The sequence below is a fragment of the Gopherus evgoodei genome, chromosome 7, assembly GCF_007399415.2.
Source record: "Gopherus evgoodei ecotype Sinaloan lineage chromosome 7, rGopEvg1_v1.p, whole genome shotgun sequence".
NCBI classification, from domain to species: domain Eukaryota; kingdom Metazoa; phylum Chordata; order Testudines; family Testudinidae; genus Gopherus; species Gopherus evgoodei.
The window spans coordinates 38,392,254-38,419,319 of record NC_044328.1 but is presented as its reverse complement, the minus strand read 5'-3'; the positions used below and the strand labels follow the sequence as shown (position 1 = coordinate 38,419,319).

Here is a 27,066-nt window from a genome sequence, read left to right as displayed (position 1 = left end):
CAATCTTACATATCCAGCTCACATTACACTGGAAGAAGCTGAGAATCAAGTGGAGAGGTCAAACAGCAATGTTGTAGGATGCTGAGCTGGGGAGGTTTCAGAAATGTGTGGAGGCAGCTGAAGTATGCATAAGAGTGAGAATCTGACTCTGTTCCTGATTCATGAGGCTCTGATATGTATGATTCAGCATTTTTTTTTTACTAACAAGACAAGAAAGCCTGCTGTAAAAGAGTAAACATCTACTCCTAATTGGATACACTTAACTCATGTATTTCTTTCAGTATTGATTTTGTTCCTTTAGCTTTATAAGGCAAGAGTAACTCTCACAATTTTCATATTCACCAGAATTTTCTCTGATGAAGGTGGAAGAATAGATGAGTGTTTAAACAATCTCCATCTCTGTGTCTGTGCAGTAGAAGCTTCTTTGTTAGAAGAATGTCCTCATTATGCAAAAAGTGAATCATGGATTACATGACTTTCAGAGCAATCACAGCATTGGTACCTGCAGTAGGAAATCGATGGTGTGAAATATGGTGGAGCTGGTTGACCATACATGAAACTGAGCTGCATGCAACTGGCTGTGGAGAGGAAGGTCTCCCTCACAATGTATGCATTTACCCTCTTCCTACCCCACCAAAAAAGTGTACCCTAAACTGTGGGCCTTCCCTCATATTAACTGTTGTGCCAAGTGATTACTCTTGTGGCTGTTGAAAGGCCGTATGACCACAGTTTACTTGCTGGCTCTATTTTCTGCTCATTGATAGGCTAAAAAGAGGCCCTGTAATTCACCCTAGTTGCTTACTGGAGGATATTTTAGGATATACTTGTCACTCTTTTGCTGTGGGTGCTAGTCATGACACTGTTGCTCTGGAGCCCCTTATTGGAATACACCCACACACACACATTTTATTAAACAATCTTTTGAGTGTCGCAGTTACTAAGGTGAACTAATGACAGAATCACCAATAGATGTTACATGCATCCCAAAGGAGACCAATGTAGTTAACTGAGTTGCAGACCATCTACAGGGTTTGCATCATGTACTCATGACGGTGAAAAATAGCACCTATTTAACACTGTATGTCCATTATTAGTATTGCAAAAATGATAATGCAGTTGGATGAAGTTGATAGAAGTTTGTGAGTCCAGAGGAAAAAATAGAGAATTCTAAAGTGTTCTTTTGTTGTGAATCACAAATGCTAGAGAAGTTGACAGCAAGAAAAACGGGGTCGGGGGACAAACACCTCTTGGATATGTATTTTTTTTAGAATATCTCTTGGATATGTATTTTTTTTATAACAGCTCAGTGAATTAATTTACTTCTAATGGTTCACTAAGTTGTGACTACTGTAGAAATTATGGTAGCTCTATTTAAAAATGTTGGCACTGGGTCAAGAGCATATTTGAGTACCATGGAAGTTTTAAATAAGACAAAAAAAAAGTTTTTGTGCTTTCTTGTAAATTTTGGATTAAGTTTGATTATCTAATTAGGGCCTCAAAATCAATACAATTTTCAGGCTATTTTAAAAGATCATGTATTCTCCTCCCAGACCAAGATGAATGTTGAAACAGGATAGTGCTTCTATGACAGGATGATTTATTATGACATTGAAGCAACTACAGGAACATAGGAATTGACAGACTGGATCTGAATCAAGGTACATGTAGTTCAGTATCCTGTCTCCAACAGTGGCCAGCACCAGATACTTCAGAGAGAAGTGCAACTATCTGACAATAGACAGTTGAGGAGCCATTTACAACCCATATTAGGTCTCATTCTATCTCTAACAGAGATTGGCTTAAGCCCTGAAGCATGATGCTTAATAATCCTTCCACAACATTTTTATTACCTGTATATTCTATATGTCCATATAAATGTCCAAATTGTTTTAGAATCTTAAGTTCTTGACCTCAATGACTTCCCGTGGCAGTGAATTCCACAGTTCAATTATACAGAGTTTAAAAAAATTATTTCCTTTTATCATTTTAGAATTCCCCTCCTTTCAATTTCATTGACAGCCCCCTTGTTCTTGTGTTTTGAGACTGGGAGGACAGATGCTTCCAATCTAGCTTCCCGATAGCATTCAATATTATATGTACTTTTGTCTTGTCCCATCTTATTCATCTTCTTTCTAAGGTAAACAATCCTAATCTTTTCCATCTCTCTTCCTATGAGTATTGTTCCAAGTGCATGATCATTCTCATCCTTCTTTTAACCTCCTGCAGTTCAGCAATATCATATATATAATTACATAAGAACTTGCCAAAAACAGCATCAGCCCTGCAATAATATGTACAGCAAGGCACACTCAAGGTTAAAATAAAAGCAATGATGGAAAATTAAGATCCAGGTTCTAAAATGAGCCCTGTCTGATCTTATAATGATCCAGTAGCCCTTGAGTCTCTACCAGTTATCTCTAAGGTAAAGAGTCCAGGATCCCAGTAAACCTCTTCAGATATCTCGGAGGTAGCAGTAAACTCATTTCCTTCCCCCATATTACCATACAGATTGAGGGAAGGTCTGCTTAACCCTTTTGTATTTTGTTAGGCATCTTGTCCCTTTCTCACTCAAGTTTCTCTTTTTTCTTGCTGTTCATTAATAATTGCCCATTTCCCTCTCTGGTATGTCTCCTCCCCTCCTCTTTATTCCCCCACCCCCACCCCGAGGCTAATCCCTGCACTGTAAGAATTCCTGAGATTTATTGCAAGTTCCCCTCACATCAATATTGAACTTAATGTTGAAGAATGACACAAAATTCCACTCCTCCCTTGAGTGGCTGAAAGCTGAAGGAAAGCGTTTTGTTCCCTCATATGCGCCTTTCTAGAGTTATACCAGCATTCAGACTGGAAGACTGTATTTGTGGTAAGGCCATAATGACCATTTTGGCAAAAAAAACAGTTGTGCAGGGGCAATACAAGATGTTTTAGAGACTGGGATTTTATTTTTGTATTAGAAAGATCATTAGGCGGTCATAGGTCACATTTTAGATCTGAATTTTGAGATGAGATTGAGTATGATAAGAGAAGCTCTCTTTATTGGTTTAATATTTAATAGTACTGTTACAGACAATCATTACACAAAACTCTGGGCATTTATGGATGTAATTTAAAAAAATACTTGTGATAATTGAATTTTCCACAGTCCGTAGATTTATATGTGTAATATACACCTGCGCGCGCACACACACACTGATATTTTTTTTCTTCAGACACAAAGATGGATCTGTAAGCAAACCAGAATAATAATTTTACTTGCATAAACTTGATTCAAAAACAATCAGACAAAATGTGTTTTGGCTGCTGAGTAACAAATCTAAATGTTCTAAATGATGCACTAGGTTGACTCACTATTGACAGCATCATGAAAGCAACAAGCACACTGTAGAAACATTCCATTAAAGTTTCTTTGTAATAGAAAAAAAATATCTCAAACTGACAGCTATTTATTTTCTGATGTCTACGATTTCCATGTCATGTTTTCTCAGTTTACCAAATCTAAGAGATTTTCTCTTCATTGTGCAGAATCAGATTAGTTTATTAAAATCCATTTGACTTCAGCGTGCTTTGTGTATCATCAACAGTTAATGTTCTGGAGCCTTCTTATTGTTGACAATGATTTTGTACATCTTTAAAAAAAGAGCTTGAGCTTCCTAAAATAAATTAAATATAGGAATTACAAGTTTCAGAAATAAATAGTAAGCAACTGAGCAAAAAGCCACTACAAGAAGCTAGTTAATTGCACCATTGTTTTCATACAGTTTTTAAAATACTTTGTGTGTGTATAAGTATGTAGTATATTATGTCGAAACAAGACAAATGATGACTGAATATTGATTACTTGTTGAAGCAACATAAATATAACAAGAACTGAATAATAAACTCCATCAACAAAGCCAGCACTGGAATTTCAACCTCACCCTGCTCTCAACCCAGACCCATATTGGACAAAGAAAAAAGATGGCCTTTGCAGCCTGACCTAAAGGTTAACAAACCCGGGCTATTACAGACTGGGAAGAACTGATTTCCAAAAGAATGGGGTCCTAGTAGAGACCATCCTACAAGCAGCTTTCTGCTCTCTAATGCCATTGAAGCTATAGTTCAGGCCCCTTCATTGATGGCAACTGTGGCCATGTCTTGTGAGGAAAGAGGTTGTCTTGTTGGGCTTTTCTGTGTAGTGACTTACTGGGTCTCAAGCCAGGGTGTAAATCTATAGTACACAAGGTTCAACACAGTAACTTGCCACATGGACACTGCTATGGTACAGTGAAAGTCTTGGAGTGCAGTTTGGCATAGCCCGGGCCGTCTCTACTGGTTTTCCACCCCAAGCAGCACGTCGAATTGCTGCCACTGATGGCGGGGGCAGTCCGTGTGCCATTAGGGCGGCACGCACATTTCCATGGTGGCGGCAATTCAGCGGCAGCTTCTCTCTTTAGCCGGAAGACAGAAGCTATGCTGCCGCGGACAGCTGAACATAGAAGCTGCCGCCGAATTGCCACCGCCGCGGAAATGCGCGTGCTGCCCTAATGTCACATGGACTGCCCCCACTGTCCGCGGTGGCAATTTGGCGCGCTGCTTGGGGGCAAAAATACATGGACTGCCGCCCCTTGCAGATTGCCATCCCAAGCACCTGCTTGGAATGCTGGTGCCTGGAGCTGGCCCTGGGCATAGCAGTGACCACAGGGGACTTGACTCCATAGCAATTTTTTGCACTGTAAATTTGCACTTTGACATGAAGCTCAGTAACTCGGGATGTAGATAAGTGTATGCCGACAGACCCCGGTCGTTAGCGGGCAGGATTGAACCGGGGACTTGTGTAGCTTAGTACATGAGCCTCTACCGCATGAGCTAAAAGTCGACTAAGCCAACTGTTAGCTAAGGGTGAAGAGCAGATTCATTTCAGACTCATTTTTATCTCTCTTTAAGTGGTCTCGGTGCCACTAGATGGGACAGAATACCACACCCAGAAGGTGTGTGGGTTACACAAGCACTTAGTGTAGGTCACAGGTCAACTTATATTCATGATTACATTTTTAAAGATAAAAATTTTCTGTGGCCTACTGAGTATGTAACAAGTCTTCCTACAGATTACAGTTAAGCTAAATGCTACATCCTGGAATTCGTACATGAAACAGAACAATTAGTTTTTATGGGTTTTAACAAGAATTTGGTCAAGGGCCAAAACTAGACATTTCTGCTAGAAAACATGGTGTTTCATGATGAAATACAAGGAAGGAAGAAAATCACAAATATTCATGTTTCCTAAAGGTACTTGAAATGGATCCATAGTCTTTGCTTTAACACACCCTCCATTCCCCCAAAAGCTGACAAACAAAAGGCAAAACTGACTAATGCTTGACTTTTCACCGACTAGGGGAAGAGTGATATATTTTATTTATTTCACAGTTGGTGCTTTTTCACAGCAGAGCTCTAATCATACATAGTAGTAAGATATCATGTAAAGTGCAAATATTTGGCTCACTATTTTATCTTTCCCTGCAGACCTCAACTGCCACTGTTAATGTGGTGGTGACTGATGTAAATGACAATGGACCAGTCTTTGATCCCTTTCTACCTAAAAATCTATCTGTACAAGAAGAGGAAGTGAATGCTTTTGTTGGGCAACTGAGGGTAAGTTAATCACGGTGTGCTTGAAGATCACAGTAAAAACGTTAGAGACTATAAGTCATAGAATTATTTTAGTTTAGAAGTTAAATAGTCTGCAGTATAAATATACTGTGCTTTTTTGTCTTTACGTAGAAAAGCTTACAAATTTTGTTTTACTGGTTTTAATTTAACAAAAAAGAACGAGGAGTACTTGTGGCACCTTAGAGATTAACAAATTAAGGTAGTCTTGTTAGAGTTGGTATGGCAACACCTATTTTTTCATGTTCTCTGTGTATATATATCTTCCTACTGTATTTTCCACTGCATGCATCCGATGAAGTGGGTTTTAGCCCACAAAAGTTAATGCGCAAATAAATTTGTTAGTCTCAAAAGTGCCAGAAGTACTCCTCGTTCTTTTTGCTGATACAGACTAACACGGCTACCACTCTGAAATTTGTTTTAATTTAGTTTTCTTTATTTTTAATTCTGCTATGAGCTGAAGGGAATTATTTATTTATACACCATTTAAAATAAATGTGTATGTTTTCAGAAACATCTCTTAGTAATGTCTCATCGTGATGCACTTACATATAATGCCATACCATATACTTTTTCATACTTATTTATTTATTGTATGGACATTTGTCAATGTTAATATTTATATAATTCACTATGAATAGTTAATCAGCATTAGCCTCAAAGTCTTATTGAAAATGTAGTGACCCATTTCCACTGAGAATATATGGAGTAAATTTTTTATTAAATGATAACTTTGGAGCTTCCAATTCAGTTCTGTGGTAAAACTAGAAGCAAGAGCAACTTGAAACTAACCAGGCTACCACTGTTAACGAGAAACCTTAATGTTAATGTAATTGAATATCGTCGCAAGACCACAGTCGCCTGCTGCTATAACAGTTCATTTCTATTCTACCAAATGATTGATGTTTCACGTACATGAATTGCTGAGATTAGTGAGGGGGGAAAAAAGCAATTAGAAATCTTTTAATTTGATCTAAATAAATTGTGTTGATGTTGTAAAATTAGTCTGAGTCCTGGCTTACATCTGGAATCTTTAGCAGTAGTTATTTTAAGCTGTTTATTTTTTTTATAATATTTTGTCACTCATTGGGACATGCTGCCAAATGAAGAATTTGTCACTCAACATATTTTTTTATTTTGTGTTGTTTTCTTGGCAGTGCCCCAAGTGTCAGCAAGCTGGGGTATGTGGGTCAAGCTTTTGAACTAATAGGATTTAACACAACTTAAGAAATAAAATAAAATCATGTTTGGCTTTTACTTTTACATCACTTCTTCTAAAACAATACCCAGCAAAACCTCTCTGCCCTTATGTGTCTTTGTTTTGGACAGTACATATGCCTGTGTTTTAGGTGAAGGCTACTATTGTTTGTTTTCTGGTTCCATAAAAGAGCACAATAGTTTCTTAAAGCTATCTTAAATGAAGGGGAGTGCATCCGCCCACTAGCGTCAATGATATTTCACACAATTCACAATACTATTTATTTTTTTACATCCTGATAAGGAAATAAATTTAAAGCTCCCAACCAGAACTGAACTTTTGATATTATGAGTGGTTGCCAAGAAGATGAGATTCATATGATTGGCAGACTGGTTGTCTTTTTAATTATCTTAATCCTGTAAGTAAACCAACAGCTTCTACCCCTACCCCCGCCATAGGAGATGAAAGGGCTTTTAGTGAAAGCTCCTTCCCAAGTTTATAAATAACTGATACATCATTTCTAAGAAAAATCTGACAATGTTAAAATTATAAGAGATATAACAAGTTGCTACCTCCTGTGATTACAGTACGATTCTAATTCATTTTAATCTTGATCTCAAAACCCTCACTTCTGAGATAAGGTTCTAATAAATTTTACTTTGTTTCAGCCAGCCCACAGATAAGGGATATAGGCAGGCATGGGGAGAAATAACAGCCATCACAAGAAAGGGGCAAAAGGGGAGAAGGAAAGAAAATACTGAGTGAGGGGTAGAAGAGAGGGGATAGAACACAAAATGCCAGATGGAAGAACAGTTTGAAGCCTCAGTAGAGAGCTAGATAAAGTTTTCTGGAATGCTAGGGTAGAGCTAGTGAGCCAGGATACTGCTGGTCTTCATGCTGCATCGATGTGGGTTTGACTAGTTGTGGTTCTTGTCAGATGGTTGCTGTTCTGCATGTGTGAGAGAGAAAGAGGGTCGGCTTTTATCTGTACAAGTATGATTTTGTGTATATCAAGAAAATTTGCTCCCTACAGTTAGTCATGAGGCTAGGGCCAGCCCTTGCAAATAAGATTACAATCTTTCAGGTTCCCCAAAAGAGTAAACTGCGGAGGGGAGGGGGTGAGGGAGAAGGGGAAGCTGAAGGACGGGTACAGTTGGGGAGGTTGGAGGGGGTATCTGCATCGGGGTACTTACTGGAGATTGGGGGCACTGTTATTCCATGTCACAGTGGCATGGTGGCTGGCACAAGCCCAGGACACAGTGCCAGTCATCAGCCAGTCCCTCTCTGTGGGACCCCTCTCTGCAGGGCTGGGAGCCAGGGTCTGAGTGGGTATGATTCAGCAGCTGTGGCTACGGGGAATGCATCAATCGGTTGCCAGTGCCGGAGAGGGAATCAGTCAGGAACAGGACCAATCGAGGTTCTCTGAGCTGCACCATCTTTGACATTGCCTGTTTGAAAACTCTGCCTGGAGAGAGGATGGAGGCAATGTCCAGGAAAACCTAGCTGTATGGTAGCCATACTTGCAAGTAGCTCCTCAAAAGAAGAACATGTTATGAAGAATGTATTCCTGCTTTGAAAAAAATAAGCTTAGAAAAGATTCCGGCTGCTGATTAGAGGGAGCTCACATTTAATTTATTTATTCAAGGAGCTATATCATGGCTGCAAAGTTAAATCAAATCTTGGCTGCTGTGGTACACAAGGATATTCCTTGTGTCTCTTTTTCATATGCGCACAAACCAACCAGCAGATAGGAAACTAAACTTACTTAGGGCTTGTCTACACAAACAATTTGTTTGCAGCAGGCGGAAATGTGACTCTATCCCACACTAGCCTCCAAAGGAGTAACTGTCCATCTGGACCCGGCTGAAACTCATTGACAGTAACTTAATGAGCTTTCATCTAATAGTCTTTCAAGAAGGAATAAATCAAAGTGTATTAACAACCAGTTAATGCACATCAGCAGCATCCATGTGGATATTGAGTCCTCAGCAGGCTAGTGTGGTGTAAATTCACACTACAGCTTACTGAGAACGAGTTGTTCATGTAGACAAGACCTTAGATTATAAACTGGCAGTTTCTTCAACTTGATCCTCCTATTCTGGAGCAACCTGCACCCTCCATCCCCATGCCAGATATGAATCTGCAGCCACTCACTCTTTCCATCTTATTTAAAAAAAAACACACACAAAAAACTAACTTTACTGACACTACTTCTAACTTAGGCCCTGGACAGAGCATCGCAGGTGATAGGCTCCACAGGCAGATGCACAGTCCCACAGACCCGCTATGTCCTGTTTGTCCTTTTGCTCTGACTACCTCACCTTCTCATTTTCCCTTCATATTAAACAATTTCTTTTTAACACACCTTTTATGACTTTTTTTTTTCAGAAGTGAAATGTCTGTTCCTCCTTGACATTAATCATAATGCTGAGAACACTGATAACTAGAGCAGGGATTTTTCTGTCAGGTTGATTTTCTGATGGAAAATGCAGTTTCTGGAAAACAAAAAATTTCTGCAGAAAATACTGATTTTTGCAAAAAACAGAGAGAAAGATTTTCCATTGAGAAAATCAAAATGAAATTTTCAGTTTGACCCAAATCAGAATATTATGTTTTGTTGAAGTGACCCAAAATGTTTAATTTGGAATTAGTTCAATGAAATATTAAACTGCATTGCCTTATTAACATATTGCAGTATGGGAGTTGTAGTTCAGGCCCTCATTCTTTCCTATATGCTGAGCTCCCAGAAGGACTACATTTCCCACAATGCAACATACAGCATTGTATGTCATGTCAGTTGCAGCACTCTGGTTGCATTATAGGAAATAAAGTTTGGCTAGGGAAACTGGCTCACCAGAAAAAATGAGAACAACAGACTCCTGAACTATACTCCCATATGGGAATGAGCCACAATGGGAAAATTCAGCAGAATGTTGAAATGACTCAAAAGAAAGCATTTCCTGTCATTTCAACTTAAAGAAACAAAATATTTAAATTTGTGGAATGTTCATCAAAAATGTTAAAATGATACATTTCAAGATTTCCAAATATATATTTGTAATTTATATTCTGTTAAAAAAAAATTTAAAAAAAATTTTCCATCCCAGACTGGAATGGTAACAAATGTTGAAATGATAGAATTTCCCACACAATGTAAATTCAGAATTTCACTCGGTTGTATTGGAAATGCTTCCCTACTGCTTCTGTGGTCCCATATTGTTACACTATCATTGGTCCATAATTCTCTCCCCACTCTGGAGCATGATGCATCCATGATGGAAAATGTAGAGAGAGGAACTGATGAGCCAGTATGAGATCATAATAGCACTAGAGGCACATTATCAATAGAAGTGGGAATAGTGGCATCTGAGGAGTAATACATGTGCTTTCAGCATCACTGTTAGTATCAGAGAGAGTCTCGGGAGCTCATAGTGTGCGTGAGGTGTACCTAAAAAGTTTGCTAATGAGACTTGGAGCATTTAGGCCCAGATTTTTTAAGGTATTTAGTCATTGCTCTGTTCAGTGTTACAACGCCTAAATCTTGTTTTCAACATTTAGGCACTTTTGAAAATGAGATTTAGGCTCCCAAGTCATGTAGGCCTTGCAATGCTGAGAGGAGCAACACCTAAATACCTTTAAAAAAACCTGGGCTTTATTGCCTACGGACCCTTAGAATTTTCCTTTATTTTCCACTCTCACTTCTCAGAGGTCTAGCAGACAAGTCATATATACATATAATTTAATTGTAGTGGTATATATCAAGGAAAGGAATACCAAACATAAAAATATTTGTTAAGGATTAACAAATCTATAAGGTTGTGACAAGGTATATAGGTCCTCCTTAAATTCCAGCGTATAAGGGATTACAAATAGAACCAAGTTCCTTGCCCATTATATGAGTGTTCTGGAGTGAGGATATAAAAAAAAAGAAAATCTGTTATAAGGAAGGTTTCCTAAAGGGAAAAGGAATGCCCTCTCCTCTCCCAGTTTGCTGAAAGCTGCAAAGGCCTCTATTGGCTGTTACCAAGTCTTCTGTGTTACTTTGGCCACGTCCAGACTACCCGCTGTATCGGCGGGATAAAATCGATTGCTTGGGAATCGATATATCGCGTCTAATCTAGACGCGATATATCGATCCCCGAGCGCGCTTATATCGATTCCGGAACTCCATCAACCCCAACGGAGTTCCGGAATCGACATGGAGAGCCACGAACATCGATCCCGTGCCGTCTGGACGGGTGAGTAATCCGATCTTAGATATTCGACTTCAGCTACGTTATTCACGTAGCTGAAGTTGCGTATCTAAGATCGATTTCCCCCCCCCAGTCTGGACCAGCCCTTTGATTGTGGTTTGGAATTTACTTTGTTAATCAATCTGGCCCTGAGGAAAGGGAGTTGAACTGGACTTTGGCCTTTAATTCCTCAGCTGGTGGATCTGCCCATCGGCTTCCGAAGGTGTGTATGCATATATCCTACCTTTTTATTAAATTTTGGTAAGCATGATGTTAAGAATACTGTACATTAAGAACATCATAAGTGGACTTCAGAATATCTTACTGCAAGGTGTTTTTAAAGGGAAGGAAGATGTAGGGAAACCTCAGAGAAGGAAGATACAATGGGAGTTGGGAGAGATACGAGTGAGTTAGGGGTAAACTTTCTGTTTTCTCTTTAGTTAGTTTTTATGGTTTTGTTATGAAACACATGACACAAATAGTACTGAAAGCTACAATATATTATTTGTTATTCTTGTGAATCACAAGAAGGTATTGTGCTGATGGATGATATTTTGGGATAACCAGAGCGATGAAGCATTTTGGATAAAAACAAATTCTAATGTTTATCTGCATATATTTGGGTAATTAAGCGCGATTAAATTAATCTTGGTTCTTTAGCATGATTTCTGTATTATTCTCACTGAGGGTATGTCTACACTACGGGATTATTCCGATTTTACATAAACCGGTTTTGTAAAACAGATTGTATAAAGTCGAGTGCACGTGGCCACACTAAGCACATTAATTCGGTGGTGTGCATCCATGGTCTGAGGCTCTCGTCGATTTCTGGAGTGTTGCACTGTGGGTAGGTATCCCATAGTTCCTGCAGTCTCCCCCACCCATTGGAATTCTGGGTTGAGACCCCAATGCATGATGGTGCAAAAACAGTGTTGTGGGAGATTCTGGGTAAATGTTGTCACTCATTCCTTCCTCCGTGAAAGCAACAGCAGACAATCATTTTGTGCCCTTTTTCCCTGGCAGATGCCATAGCACAGCAACCATGGAGCTCATTCAGCTTTTGTTACTGTCACCGTATGTCACTAACAGATGTGGTACTGCAGCGCTACACAGCAGCATTCATGGAATCATAGATTATTAGGGACCTCAAGAGATCATCTAGCCCAACCCCCTGCTCAAAGCAGGACCAATCCCCAAATGGCCTCCTCTAGGATTGAACTCACAACCCTGGGTTTAGCAGGCCAATGCTCAAACCACTGAGCTATCCCTCCCTCTAAGATAGCAGAGATGGTTATCAGTTGTTCTGTACAGGCTGCCATGCCATTGTAAATTGGCGATGAGATGACGGTTATCAGTAGTTCTGTACCGTCTGCTGCTGTCATGGATGCCCCTGGCTGAGGTCGGCCGGGGGCGCAAAGGCAAAACTGGGAATGACTCCCCAAGTCAATCCCTCCTTTATGGTATCTAAAAATAGAGTCAGTCCTGCCTAGAATATAGGGCAAGTGTACTAGAGAACCAGTGTACCAGAGAGCACAGCCGCTCCATGTCAGATCCCGCAGAAATGATGAGCTACATGCCCTTCTAGGGGGTGGCCCTGCAACAACCCCACCCGTTGCTTCCCTGCTCCCCCAACCCTCCTGGGCTACCCCCATTTGTGTGATGAAGTAATAAAGAATGCAGGAATAAGAAACACTGACTTGTTAGTGAGATAAAATGAGGGGGAGGCAGCCTCCAGCTGCTATGATAGTCCAGGCAGGACATTAAACAATGTGGGGAAGAGGAGTCCAGCATCCCGCTGCTATAATAGTCCAGGCAGTACAGAATCTTTTCTTTAGACATTAAAGGGGGGTGGGGGGGCTGATGGAGCTCAGCCCCCAGTTTCTATGATGAAGACGATTACCGGCCGTTCTGTACCATCTACTGGGAATGACCGGGAGTCATTCCTATTTTTACCCAAGTGCCCCTGGCCGACCTCACCTGAGGCCAGCCAGGAGCACTCACGGGATAATGACAAGGACGGCTACTAGTCCTACTGCGTTGTACCATCTGCCACCGGGGAGGGGAGGGGAGAGGAGAGGATACTGCTGTTCACTGCCACAGCATTGTGTCTACCAGTGGCACGCAGTAGACATAGGGTGACATTGAAAAAAGTCAAGAAACGATTTTTTTCCCTTTTGTTTCACGGGGTGGAGGGAGGTAAATTAACGAGCTATACCCTGAACCACCCCGGACAATGTGTTTGACCCTACAGGCATTGGGAGCTCAGCCAAGAATGCAAATACTTTTTGAAGACTGCTGGGGACTGTGGGATAGCTGGAGTCCTCAGTCCCGTCCCCCCCAATGAGCGTCCATTTGATTCTTTGGCTTTCCATTATGCTTGTCACTCAGCACTGTGCTGTGGACTCTGTATCATAGCCTGGAGATTTTTTTCAAATGGTTTGGCATTTTGTCTTCTGTAACGGAGCTCTGATAGAACAGATTTGTCTCCCCATACAGTGATCAAATCCAGTATCTCCTGCACGGTCCATGCTGGAGCTCTTTTTGGATTTGGGACTGCATCGCCACCCGTGCTGATCAGAGCTCCACGCTGGGCAAACAGGAAATGCAATTCAAAAGTTTGCGGGGCTTTTCCTGTCTACCTGGCCACTGCATCTGAGTTCAGATTGCGTCCAGAGTGGTCACAATGGTGCACTGTGGGATACCGCCCGGAGGCCACTACCATCGATTTGCGGCCACACTAACCCTAATCCGATATGGTAATACTGATTTCAGTGCTACTCCTCTCGTTGGAGAGGAGTACAGAAACCGGTTTAAAGAGCCCTTTATATTGATATAAAGGGCCTCGTTGTGTGGACTGTGCAGCGTTAAATCGGTTTAATGCTGATAAAATTGGTTTAAATGCGTAGTGTAGACCAGGCCTGACTGAGTCAGAAATATCGGAAAAATCGCATTTTATATTATATTTCTGCTTTCATAGCTAGCCAAACACAGGAAGTGCAAAAAAAGGGGTAAAACATAAATGTAATATATAATATTTTCCTTTTCCTAGCTCAGCCTGAATTCAGGTTTGGTTTGGTTAGAGGCTTTAGTTGGGCCTTACTTTATCTGAACTTGTTCATTCTTTCGTAATAAGAAAAAGTCTACTAGTAGAACATGTCCTGAATCTAGCAGGAAAATATGAAATCATGAGGAAATTTTGTTTGACTATACATTGCGCTGTTTATTATTATTTTTTCCTTAAACCTGATAGGAAGAATCCCATCAATCATAAGTCAGTGATGGAGTTTCAGTGACACTGAAAATATGCACAGTAGAGAATTCAAAAGGCATTTAAGACATCTTAGATTAAAGGGAGACATAAGCAATAAGACAAATCCAGTGCATGTCACCTCCAGCAGCAACACAGTCACAAGACAATAGAATAATAGAACTATTAAGACAGAACTGTATTAACCAAAAGACCTGCAAGACAAGAAAGATAAAGGAAAGAGGGGTTGGGGGGAGAGGGGAACATGAACTCTTCTTCCTGTCCCCATTTCATGATTATTCAGTAAAAACTATATTCATTATTGGGTGTTTGTTTGTTTTATTTATTTATTAGTGAGCTTGACTATAGTTATTTAGGATTTCTTTATCTTAAGAAAACAAAATTGATATTATCCAATAGAAAAACTGCTTCTCTGCACTAGATTTCTCTTCACCTCCAGTTATTTTACTTATTCATGAAGTCTGATTTAAGGCAAATTGCGCTTCAGGTTGTGTAGACCGCTTCAACAAAGCTTTATCTAGACCTATATGGGCACAAACAGGATATGAATTTAGGCATTAATCGCTGTAGGAACTGGGTTCTTCACCACACTGCTCTGCTGCAAAAGTGCTCAAGCCGAGATGCCGTTCCTTAGAAAAATAACTCAGTGAGCTTTTGTCAGCACTGTCATAGCTTAAATTTGTCACGTTGAAGTAAAAGATCAGTGATTTCAATGGCTCCTTGAGGACCCCTTCCTCTTTTGCTTCAATGTGACAAAGCAATATTTTATAAATTTTAGTTTTTCTCAATAAATACACTTACATGATTGCTGTTTTTTCTCATCTTAAACTATGGATGTGACATTTCAAAGCAGTAATAAGTATCTTTAAAATCCATGTTGTGTTTTTTTTAGGTGCCCATAAGGTACAATAATCTCCTCAAATAATAAAATCAGTTCACTTTTAGCTTAGATAAAACTATAAGATGGAACATGTCATTGCAACAGCAGCTCCCTATCTTATCCATTAATGTAATTTCTAAAATATACAGAATCTGAAATATTCAAAAAAGCCTTTTGATAGCTTATTCCTATATGCCACATGATAGAACCAATTTTGATAGAACCAAAATAAGAAGCCTTATTGAGGGCACAGGAACAAACCATCTCGATGTGCAGAAAGAATAGTAAATATGACAGGCGACCAGCTTGGCTTAACAGTGAAATCTTCAGTGAGCTTAAACTCAAAAAGGAAGCTTACAAGAAGTGGAAATTTGGACAGATGACTAGGGAAGAATATAAAAATATTGCTAGAGCATGCAGGGGTGTAATCAGGAAGGTCAAGGCACAACTGGAGTTGCAGCTAGCATGGGATGTGAAGGGTAACAAGAAGGGTTTCTACAGGTATGTTAGCAACAAGAAGGTGGTCAGGGAAAGTGTGGGACCCTTCCTGAATATGGGAGGCAATATAGTGACAGATGATGTGGTACTCAATGCTTTTTTTGCCCCGGTTGTCACAGATAAGGTCAGCTCCCAAGCTGCTGCACTAGGCAACACAATATGGAGAGGAGGTGAGCGCCCTCAGTGGTGAAAGAACAGGTTAAGAACTATTTAGAAAATCTGGACACGCACAAGTCCATGAGTCCAGATCTAATGCATCCAATGGTGCTGAGGGAGTTGGCTGATGTGATTGCAGAGCCATTGGCCATTATCTTTGAAAAATCATGGTTATCAGGGGAGGTCCCAGATGATTGGAAAAAGGCAAATATAGTGTCCATATATTAAAAAGGGAAGAAAGTGAACCCAGGGAACTATAGACCAGTCAGCCTCACCTCAGTCCCTGGAAAAATCATGGTGCAGGACCTCAATGAATCCATCCTGAAGCACTTGGAGGAGAGGAAGGTGATCAGGAACAATCAACATGGATTCACCAAGGGCAAGTCATGCCTGACCAACATGATTGCCTTCTATGATGAGATAACTGGCTCTGTGGATATGGGGAAAGTGGTGGATGTCTTGACTTTAGCAAAGCTTTTAATATGGTCTCTCACAATATTCTTGCCAGCAAGTTAAAGTAATATGGATTGGATGAATGGATTATAAGGTGGATAGAAAGCTGGCTAGATTGTCAGGCTCAACGGGTAGTGATCAACAGTTCAATATCTAGTTGGCAGCCAGTATCAAGCAGAGTGCCCCAGGGGTCAGTCCTGGGGCCAGTTTTGTTCAACATCTTCATTAATGATCTGGATGATGGGATAGATTGCACCCTCAATAAGTTTGCAGATGACATTAATCTGGGGTGAGAGGAAGATACACTGGAGGGTAGGGATAGAGTCCAGAGTGACCTAGACCAATTGGAGGATTGGGCCAAAAGAAGTATGATGAGGTTCAACAAGGACAAGTGCAAAGTCCTGCACTTAGGAAGGAAGAATCCCATGTACAGCTACAGGCTCGGGACCAACTGGCTAAGCAGCAGTTCTGCAGAAAAGGACTTGGTGATTACAGTAGACGAGAAGCTGGATATGAGTCAGCAGTGTACCCTTGTTGCCAAGAAGGCCAATGGCATATTGGGCTGTATTAGTAGGAGCATTGCCAGCAGACCGAGGGAAGTGATTATTCTCCTCTATTCTGCACTGGTGAGGCAACATCTGGAGTATTGCATCCAGTTTTGGACAAATTGGAGAGAGTCCAGTGGAGGGCAATGAAAATGATTAGGTGGCTGGGGCACATGACTTAAGAGGAGAGGCTGAAGGAACTAGGGTTATTTAGTCTGAGCAAGAGAAGAGTGATGGGGGATTTGATAGCAGCCTTCAACTACCTGAAGGGGGGTTCCAAAGAGGATGGAGTTTGTCTGTTCTCAGAGGTGGCAGAAGACAGAACAAGAAGCAATGGTCTCAAGTTGCAATGGGGGAGGTCTAGGTTGGATATTAGGAAACACTATTTCAGTAGGAGGGTGATGAAGCACTGAAATCGGTTACCTAGGGAAGTGGTGGAATCTCCATCCTGAGAGGTTTTTAAAGCCTGGCTTTACAAAGCCCTGACTGGGATGATTTAGTTGGTGTTGGTCCTGCTTTGAGCAGGGGATTGGACTACATGACTTCCTGAGGTCTCTTCCAACCCTAATATTCTATGATTCTGTAAATTATTACCAGTTATTGTCATGTTTATCACCAGCCCTGTCTTCTGCTATCAGGCTGGATAAGGCTGTCTCTATATATTGCAGATGTTGGGTGCATATTCTGATATCCATGTTCATAAATGTGAATAGGTGGGATGAAAAGGGGGTGGAGTTGATATTCAAAATTGTTTTGTTTTTAAGCATCCCTGAAAGCATCGCAATAGTGATGATGCTTATCACCTAGAACCATAGGGTTAGAAGCAACTGCAAGGGTCATCTTATCTAACTCCCTGCCTAAACTATCCAAGACAGATGGATATCAATCTCTTTTTGAAAACTTCCAGTGAAGGAGCTTCCGCAACTTTCCTAGGCAGTTTCTTCCAATGACCTATTGCTCTTACAGTTAGGAAGTTTTTCTTGAGATTTAATCTAAATCTTTTGTGCTGTCATTTGTATCCATTGCTTCTGTTCCTGCCCTCTATGGCAAAAGAGAACAATTTATCTCCATCTTTTTTTATGGCAACCTTTCTAATATTTGAAGATAGCTATCATATCCCCCCTTACTCCCCTCTTTTCCAAACTAAACATACCCAGTTCCTTCAGCCTTTGCTCATATGACCTACATTCCATCCCTTTGGTCATCTTTGTCACCTCCCTCTGCATCCTTTCCAGTTTCTTTGCATCCTTTCTATACAGTGGTGACCAAAATTGGACACAGTACTCCAGCTGAGGCTTAAACATTACTGAGTAGAGTGGTACTATCACCTCCCATGACTAGAATGCTATGCCTCTGTTAATGCAACCCAAAATTGCATTTGCTTTTGTTGCAACAGCATTGTATTGCTATTGTTGCAACAGCATTGTATTGCAACAGCATTGACTCATTCTGAGGTTGTGATCCACCACAACTCCCAGATCCTTCTCAACAGTGCTGCTGCCAAGCCTGTTACCCAGCCGTTCTGTATTTGTGGATTAGTTTTTTTTTCACTGAGCGTGGCGCCTTACATTTGTCTTTGTTGAATTTCCTTTGTTGTCTGTAAGTATTTTTTATCTGCAAATCACTTTCTAAACATTATTTAATTGTGTTGATTTGTTGTCCTTTACAATAAATTAATACCAAGAGAAAGTATATTTTTTACAAACATTGAGATGAGTTTTGATCTGACTAGCATAATGCCTCTTTTAACTAAACCTCAAGGAGAGCCATTTGAAAAAAAACAATATTTATTGCATCACACTTTCACCATTAACTTTAAATGGAAGTTAGGTACCTAACTGGTATCTGTGTCTTTAAAAAAATCTTTCCTACTGTATTTAAAACACAAAACCTAAAGTTCACCAGAATGTATATGCAACTCTTTGGCAGCAGAGAATGAATTTTGAAACCAACTTTGTAGGAATTACTAATGTGAATGCCATTAAGTGAATCACTTAGAATATTTCCCCCACATATTTTGCATGGGAAAATCTTGTAGTGCAGAAAAAAATGTTTTAGCATGTTAGCTGATAGTTGATGCTGTGATGCTGAAACAATCCAGAAAAGTAGTCTGTCAGTTAAAATTCTAAAATGAATACTGTACAATTTTATTAGTCTATCTCAAATACAAGGATTACTTTTAAAATCTTTACAACTGCCATTTACAATCAACTAATATTACCATGGCATTCTTGGAAATACACTGCAGCAATGTTAACTAGGTGAAAGGCAAAACTGTACTAGATTTAATGGTAACCATTGTATAGTATTAATATTCTTTACAAAATATATAGAGTAGTGAGAAATGAATGTCTGCCTCTTTTAATCAGATTTTGTCTCATAATTTTCCACTTAATGCTTTCTTCTGTCCTTCTGAGATTTCTAGAACTGGGTTTCCTCAGCAGTCACAAATTCACTCTACTAAAGCATATGGTAAAATGCATTCAGAATCCCTCATTTATCTGACATGACAGAATTTAGAATTCTTGCTAACATTTTGCTTTTGAATAGAAAATTAGGGCTAAAAATGGAATCCCATAAGGGCTATGGTTAAACCATAGTCCTTATTTCCCAGGAAAACACAAGGCTTTGTAAATTAAAAGAATTTTTGTTAGAGATAGGTGCCTGTTATGTACCTGAAATAAGCTTTAAAATTCTGTGAAGTAACAGAACTCACAGCAGCTCTGATCCTAGGCTCTTCCTTTGTCAGCTGGCGCTCTTGTAGGCAGTGGCAGAGTAGTACCACCTGTGGGGCTGGGGTAGCATACTGAAGATTAAAAGAACAAAAGTTAAAAAGGATAAAGCCAAAAGTGTAATGGATGTATTTCAAATCTCTTTTATTTTCACAGTGCTGTCTAAATTGGGGCAGTTGAAGGTGTACTAGATTCCCCGCTGTTGGCATCCCCCAAAAGTCAAGAGAAGGAATGCTGAATGAAGTTCTTTTCTTTGTAAAGGGTTGATGTGAAACAAAAGGGTTTTCAAGAGTTCAAATGCACAAAATTGACAATGAAATTCAGGCTGTTTCAAGTCAAATTCCTTATGGCCATTTAAATCTCTTATGTGTGAGATTAAAAAGAGTCTACTGAAGAAATGACATCCCAAATGACCTGTGATATAATGTGAAATATTTAGCAATGTAAACTCATTTTCTGAATGTTCAAGAGCCTTCAGATAGTGTTGGTTACATGGATCCCCAGTTTCTCAGCTATATTTAAATTGAAGAGGAAATAGTTTTAGGTGGGTTATATCTATGCACTAGTTGCAAAATGTGCAAAAGGTCTGAATTCTGATGCTGCTGGATGATGGAAGGATCATGAACATTGTTTGATGCTGAGCTTTAATAAATAGCCACTTGTTTACTATGAAGCCACAGAATTGAGGGCCAGATGCAGAAATAAATTAATAACAGGCAGAAGACTTAATTTTTTTTTATACTTTGGCTCCATTTCCAGGACTGGCACCAGGGTTTCTCGTGCCCTAGGCGCATGGCCATTTCGCCGCCCCCCGCGCTTATCCTGCGGCTCCGGTGGAGCTGCCACAGGCATTCCTGCGGAGGATCCGTTGGTCCGTGACTCTGGTGGAGCTGCCGCAGGCATGCCTGCGGGAGGTCCACCGGAGCCACGGGAGCAGCCGACCGTCCGCAGCCATGACTGTGGCAGCTCCACTGGAGCTGCGGACCAATGGACCCTCCGCAGGCAGGCCTGCGGCAGGTCAACCAGAGCCACCTGCCGCCCCTCCGGCAAAATCCCACCCCCTCAATAATCCTGGCACCCTGGGCGATTGCCTAGGCTGCCTAAATGGTAATGCCGGCCCTGTCCATTTCCCCCATTTCTCTCTCCATCTCACATTAATTTTGTGGACATTGTTATCAAAGTCACTAATGATTAATGAAAATCTTCAAACTGAGCAAAGCTATTGAATGAAAGAGGGAAGAATATGAAAGAAAGGGAAGAGGGAAATAAAACAGAGGGAAGGAGAATATGGAAAAAGGACATGAATTATTTTTAAATTGCATGATAAATAATCATCGCATCTGTTACACCATATAAACCAATCCATGATAGGACGCAGTCACTGGATTGTCATATATTGTAGGTGCTCTGTCTGCCATAAAGAGGAAATATTGTAAATAAGGCGCAGTTTATGAAAAGCAGCTCTATCCCTAGACCTTGCATATACCTTCATCTATTAATTGCCACTTTTCAAGAGGAATCACTTCGAAGGTGCTTTTTCTTCTGTTATAGGAATAGAAAATATGAAATGAAGTGATGTTTTATGGCGCTGTTCCACCATTTTTGGAATGGACATTGAGAAGGGAAACAGAAGTGGATGGAGGGGAGATGGGAAACTGGCAGGGCATGGAAATGAAAAAGGAGATGTAGCAGGTAGGGAAGAGAGTGCAGCTGACTGAGGATGACACAGTGGATGGGAGAACAGGCCTTAGGGGACGGTAGCATGGAGAGAGCACAAATAAACGTAGAGTCTTTTATCCATGTTAAACTTTAAAAGTTTAAAATATAGCTCTGTTAAAAGTATGTTTCTTTGATGTCCAGTTAATGGCCCCAAATAATGTTACACTCCACTTGGCTTGACTTGGGAAAAAATAAATGGTGGTCTCTCCCAAATGCCACCTACCTGCAGCACCAAAATGAGGTCATTCACAGTAAATTGTACAGTTCTGTGATACTCTACTTTAATACTGTTGACATATAAATTATCATCATGTGGCATCTGAGCTAACATTTCACTGAGATGAACTGTGCTGTTCACGTCTCAGAGCTATTTTCCCAGACTGCAGACTTACATAAACAGCTCTCTATCAGTTCCACTTGGTTCCCATTTATGAAGTTATTTGCCACAACGATAACAACTAGAGACTTTTTCTGTTTGGTGGTGGTGGTTTTTTGTTTTATTTTTTAAATGAAAGCTGTGATTTTGGACAAGATAATGGCTGCAGAGGAGTACCAATATCGCATATGAGCACATACTGGATATTTCAGAGCCCTGAACCTGACTTGACATACAAAATTGCACAAATTTGTGCAAAGAACAAAATTGCAATTGACTAGGAAATTTTAAAATCCCCCCTCCAGTGTAGACTAGAACACTGTAGTATTATGGACTACACCATTGTGTGTCAGAAGTAACTCCGTTGAAGTCCATGGAGTTATGCTGCAGTAAATCCAGTACAAGTAAAACAATGCTCACAATTTTAATTGTCACATAATATAATTAAAACACAAACTGACAAAGTGTATTTCAATTTACATCAACCATATAACAAACATTCCATAGCACCAAATATCAATAATTCATAAAAAATATCCGTCACCAACACATCACAGTATGAGGAAACTTACAGACCTCTGCCATAACTAAATGTACCCTGGGGCTATTTCCTTGCATGTTCACTTAATAAACTCAATATAAAATCAACAGTGTATACTCAATGGTATATTTAAATTACAGAACCAAACAAGAGGCCAAAATGTAGAATAAGTGAGTAATATAAAGATGGAGAGTCTGGCTATGGGGTCCCTTAACTGTTCATTTTCAGATGTTACAACATTTAGATTTTGTTTTAAGGTGTAGAATATTTGTAAATATTTGTAAAGCAAATGAAACATTATTTCTGGGTGATAACTGGCTGCTGCTGAAACACACTTGCACTATTAGCACTTTCTTAACAAGATTACAAGGTTTTTTTAATTTTGAATATTATGAATTCTCATCCACTTCTGAATTTTATCTCTATTGATGGGGTGGAAAGCCCTAAAGTTTAATGATTTGGAGTTTAGTCTAATGTCCACTGAAGTCTACTGCGGGCATTGAAAGAAGCCTGTTGTGTCCAGTCCAAAAGAGATATGGTGACTGTAGAAGCTTTGCATATCAAATAATGTTCTCTAACATCAAGAGAGACCTGCTGCTTTGTGTAAACATAATGATGAATAGTTTTGCTGGTTGAGGCTCTTTGAACAGAATATGATTAAATATTTTAGCTTCAGTCATTGCCATATGCAATACAGTAGTAACTTTATACAAGAGACCTCACTGTGTTAGACTTTGCTGCGTTAGTGGAAATAACTGAATTAATATTCTTTACAGTTGTATGTGTAGGGGGAGGGTTAATAATGGATTATAAAACAAGCTAGAATACATAGTTTGATGATTTGGTTGGTTAGAAATATGATGCTTCAGAACTGCTGTGTCTTATATTTATCATGCAGGAATATTTTGCAACCTACAGGATCTTTTCTTAGTCAATGTTCATAAGTTCTCGTTCTAAAAACCTAGTTGCCTAGTGTTGTTCTCTGTATCTGTTGCTCTCTGGACTGAAGAGACAGGGCAGCAGGAATGCTGTGTAAAGTTTGAACCAGATATGAAAATCATCAGATCATATCTAGAACTACTTTTAACAACCCAAAGGTGTAAGTAGATCAGAATTATTAGCTAGACACAATCAAATTTATTTCTGTTTATTTTTTAAGGTTTGTGGATCACCTCTGTGCTAACTCCAGATGCTTTCGTTTGCTTGTAACCTTTAAGCTGAACCTCCAAGAAAGCTATTTTGGGTGCTTAATTTTTGGAATTACTCTTTTAAAATGTAGCAAAAGCCTAAGTTCCAAATGTATTTTTTCCTTTTTGGTTTTAATAAAATTTATCTTTTTTAAGAACAGGATTGGATTATTGGTGTCCTAACAGGTTTGTGTGATGTTATTTGATTAACTGGTGGCCTCAGCTAATTTCCTTTTGTTTCTTTCTCAGCTCTTCCCGGAGAGGGGATGAAAGGGCTTGAGGGTACCCCACAAGGAAGAATTCCCACGTGCTCCTTCCTGGGTTAAAAGAGTGGGGGGTTTTGTTTTTTGCATTTGGGTGGTGGCAGCGTTTACCAAGCCAAGGTCAAAGAGAAGCTGTAACTTTGGGAGTATAATACAAGACTGGAGTGGCAAATATTAATTTTTAAAATCCTTTCAGGCCCCCACTTCTACACTCAGTGACAGAGTGGGGATTCAGCCTTGACAGAGGCCATAATTCTATGTACTTGTATGATATTCTTTACTGTGCTTGACTGAGGAACACATACAATTCAAGGCACCTGTGGATATGATGGGTGAATGCACTAGTGCTAATGCCTAAGGATCTCTCCGGCTAAAATGTCTGTTGTTAAAGTGTCAGTTTCTTTAAAGTTTATCTCCTTGCCTGACCCAGAAGATGAATTCCTTCTACAGTACAATTTACCCTGGGGACTTCTAGTTAAGAGATTGAAACAGTCTATTGAATTAGTAGTTTCTTTAAAAAAATTAACAGACCTAAATTATACTGGCTGGCTTGAGGTTGCAAATAGGGAGATTTGTTCCATGCTGACTGTTGAATAGACAGTCACTCTTGATAACTGTCCTATACACTTTTTCCTTAGAGAGTTTGAAATAAACTGCTGAAATTAAAGTTAACATGAAACCAGTCTTTTAAATTACATCAAAAACATTAACTGCATTATTAAAAGATGAAACATATTCCCCAAAGTTCCCTCAAATGAAACTGTCCTTCCTAATCAGTGCTCTTCTTGTCCCTTAAGTATATATTTTCCTCTCCTTATGCCACAGAGTCCCACTAGTATCAGAGTGGGAGTTCTGCATGCATACAGACTTGACAGCCAACTTGAATAAGAAGGAATTAACTTCTTAACATATTAACTCATTATGACGAGGTTTGAAATATTACCCATTTTGAAGATACTGAATCGAAAGATACAGTATTAAATGTTACATTCTGCGTTTTGATATGTGAGTGTTTTAGAACTGTCAAATCTTTTTATAGTATATTTGCTCCCCTAATTTTCAGAAGAAATCAAAAGTAATTAGCCATAACAGAACTGTTAACAATTTTGCTTTGTTTATAATTAAAGCTGGTGCTGTTTTGTGCAAAAACTGTTGCATGTCTTTCCCTCCCCAACAACTGGACTGGGAGGCATCTTGCTCCTGAGTTTCAGGACTGGCAATGTCATGTAAAACTAAGGCTGTGCTAGACCTGTCAAGCTGTGATTCTCCAGCCTTAGTTTTACATGACATTGCCAGTAAACCTCCCTTTCTTTCTTTCTTTCTTTCTTTCTTTCTTTCTTTCTTTCTTTCTTTCTTTCTTTCTTTCTTTCTTTCTTTCTTTCTTGTGTGCTGCTGAACTCCCCCTTGATTTTATAAAATCAATTTTACGCATCCACACTAGGGCACATTAATTCGGTGGTGTGCGTCCATGGTCCTAGGCTACCATCGATTTCCGGATTGGTGCACTCTGGGTAGCTCAGTAAAAGAATGAGACCAATAACTTCGATTTCCGTCCACACTAACCCTAAATCGATATAGTAATATCGATTTTAGGGTTACTCCTCTCGTTGGGGAGGAGTACAGAAATCGATTTTAAGAGCCCTTAAAATTGATTTAAAGTGCCTTGTAGTGTGGACGGGTACAGCGTTAAATCGATTTAATGCTGTTTAAATCGATTTAACGCTGTAGTGTGGACCAGGCCTAATAGCTCACTGGGGACAGCTGAAACAGGTTGTAAGGGTGTAGGACTCACCCCTGCAGCACCTCCTGCTGGTTTCTTCTGGGAATTAGCTCTCCAGCCCCTGGAGCATCCTCTGCAGGCTGGTATCCTGCTGCCTCTTGTCCCCCGTGTTCCTCCCAGACCCAGTGCCCCTTTGTTGACTATGGTCGAAAGTCATTGCCTAACTCCCTTTGTTCTTGTGAAACCTCCCCTTTCAGATACCTGAGCTCATTTGCTATCTAATGTATTAACAGTCTGAGAATATCACTATTTTTCTGAATATTATAGACATAGATTTTGACAGCAAATAGTGTGTGTTTGTGTATGTGAGTATATACCTATATAGTGCACAGTTCTACCAACTTGACTAAATAAATGCTTGCAAAAATATTTTAATTTCCTTATACAAGAGCACATTAATTATTTTTAATATAATTAAATAGAATTAGTTTTCTCTGGATAATAAAACTCGATGTATATCTGCTTTATGATCTGGGAAGAATGTACTTGTCTGAAGGCAGGCTTCTGAAGAGACAATTGAACAGTTAATTTTATGTACAATACCTACAATGCTTTCCAACATTTCTATTTCTGTCTTTGTTGTATGGCTATTCAGTACTTAAAAATAACTCTTACTGCTGCTAATAAGGCTTGCATCCCTACTGTACTATGAGAAGAGATTAGTAAATATCTCTTGCTTGAGTCAATATCTCTATACCAACTATGTTTTGGTCATTCAACAATTTTTCAATGTAAGCAAAGTCCTTTAGCCTTTTAAAACAAATGATAAAAGCCTTAGTTCCCAGTGTTAACTGAGGAGCTCTCGGCTGAAGAACAGGATGCAGTGGTTGCTTTATGTCTGTGCACTTCTGGATCCCAGGATCACCTGTGCTCATCAAGTCCCCAATTTCAAGTTAAACCAGCATGAAAGGCGTTTTTACCTATGTGGTGCAGTGGACACCCACTCCTGCCTGGGAGGGCTGGAAAGCTGCCTTGGAGAGGGCCGCAACTCTAAAAGCTGGGCTGATTGGGGAAGCAGCTGCAGCTGGGCCATGCCCCAATCAGGCCACAGATGGCCTGTATGAAAAAGGCTGTGAGCCAGGAACCCTCTGGCTGCAGAGGGAGATGGGCCTGGCTGCAGGGAGCTAGAGACAGGGTACCTGAGTGGAGCAGGGCTGGGGAAAGGCAGAGAAGCCGGGGAGCTCCAGCCTGGAAAGCCCCAGGCTGCAGCCTAGCAGAAGGCAAATAGGTCCTGGGGGTTGCAGAGGGCAGCCCAGGGGTAGGCAAAGGTAACAGTTCCAAACCCAACCTTGCCAGTGATTAATAGGCTGATACTGCAGTCTGCCCAAGGGTGCAAGGGCTAGATGATGACTGGCAGTGACCTTAAACTGAGGTGAGGGGATAGTGGATGGGGGTTCCCTGGGGAGGGGAGTCCCAAAGAGAAAGGGGTTACTGCCAGGGGGCAGCACCCCAAACAAAGGGGCACCGGGTCTGGGAGGAACACGGGGGCCAAGAGGCAGCAGGACAGAGGATGCGCCGGAGCCTGGAGAGCTAATTCCTGGAAGAAACCAGCAGGAGGTGCTGCAGGGGTGAGTCCTACACCCTTACAACCTGTT

The 27,066-nt window shown here is 40.2% G+C and overlaps 1 protein-coding gene across 5 annotated transcripts in view; it reads left to right on the top strand.

The window, feature by feature from the left end:
• Positions 1–27,066, top strand: part of PCDH15 (protocadherin related 15) — a 1,497,017-nt gene that overhangs the window by 1,192,419 nt on the left and 277,532 nt on the right. For all 5 annotated transcript variants that reach the window (XM_030569599.1, XM_030569597.1, XM_030569596.1 and 2 more), the window contains one exon: positions 5,500–5,628. In XM_030569599.1, the coding sequence (XP_030425459.1) occupies positions 5,500–5,628 (129 nt within the window). The remainder of the gene's footprint in view (positions 1–5,499; positions 5,629–27,066) is intronic.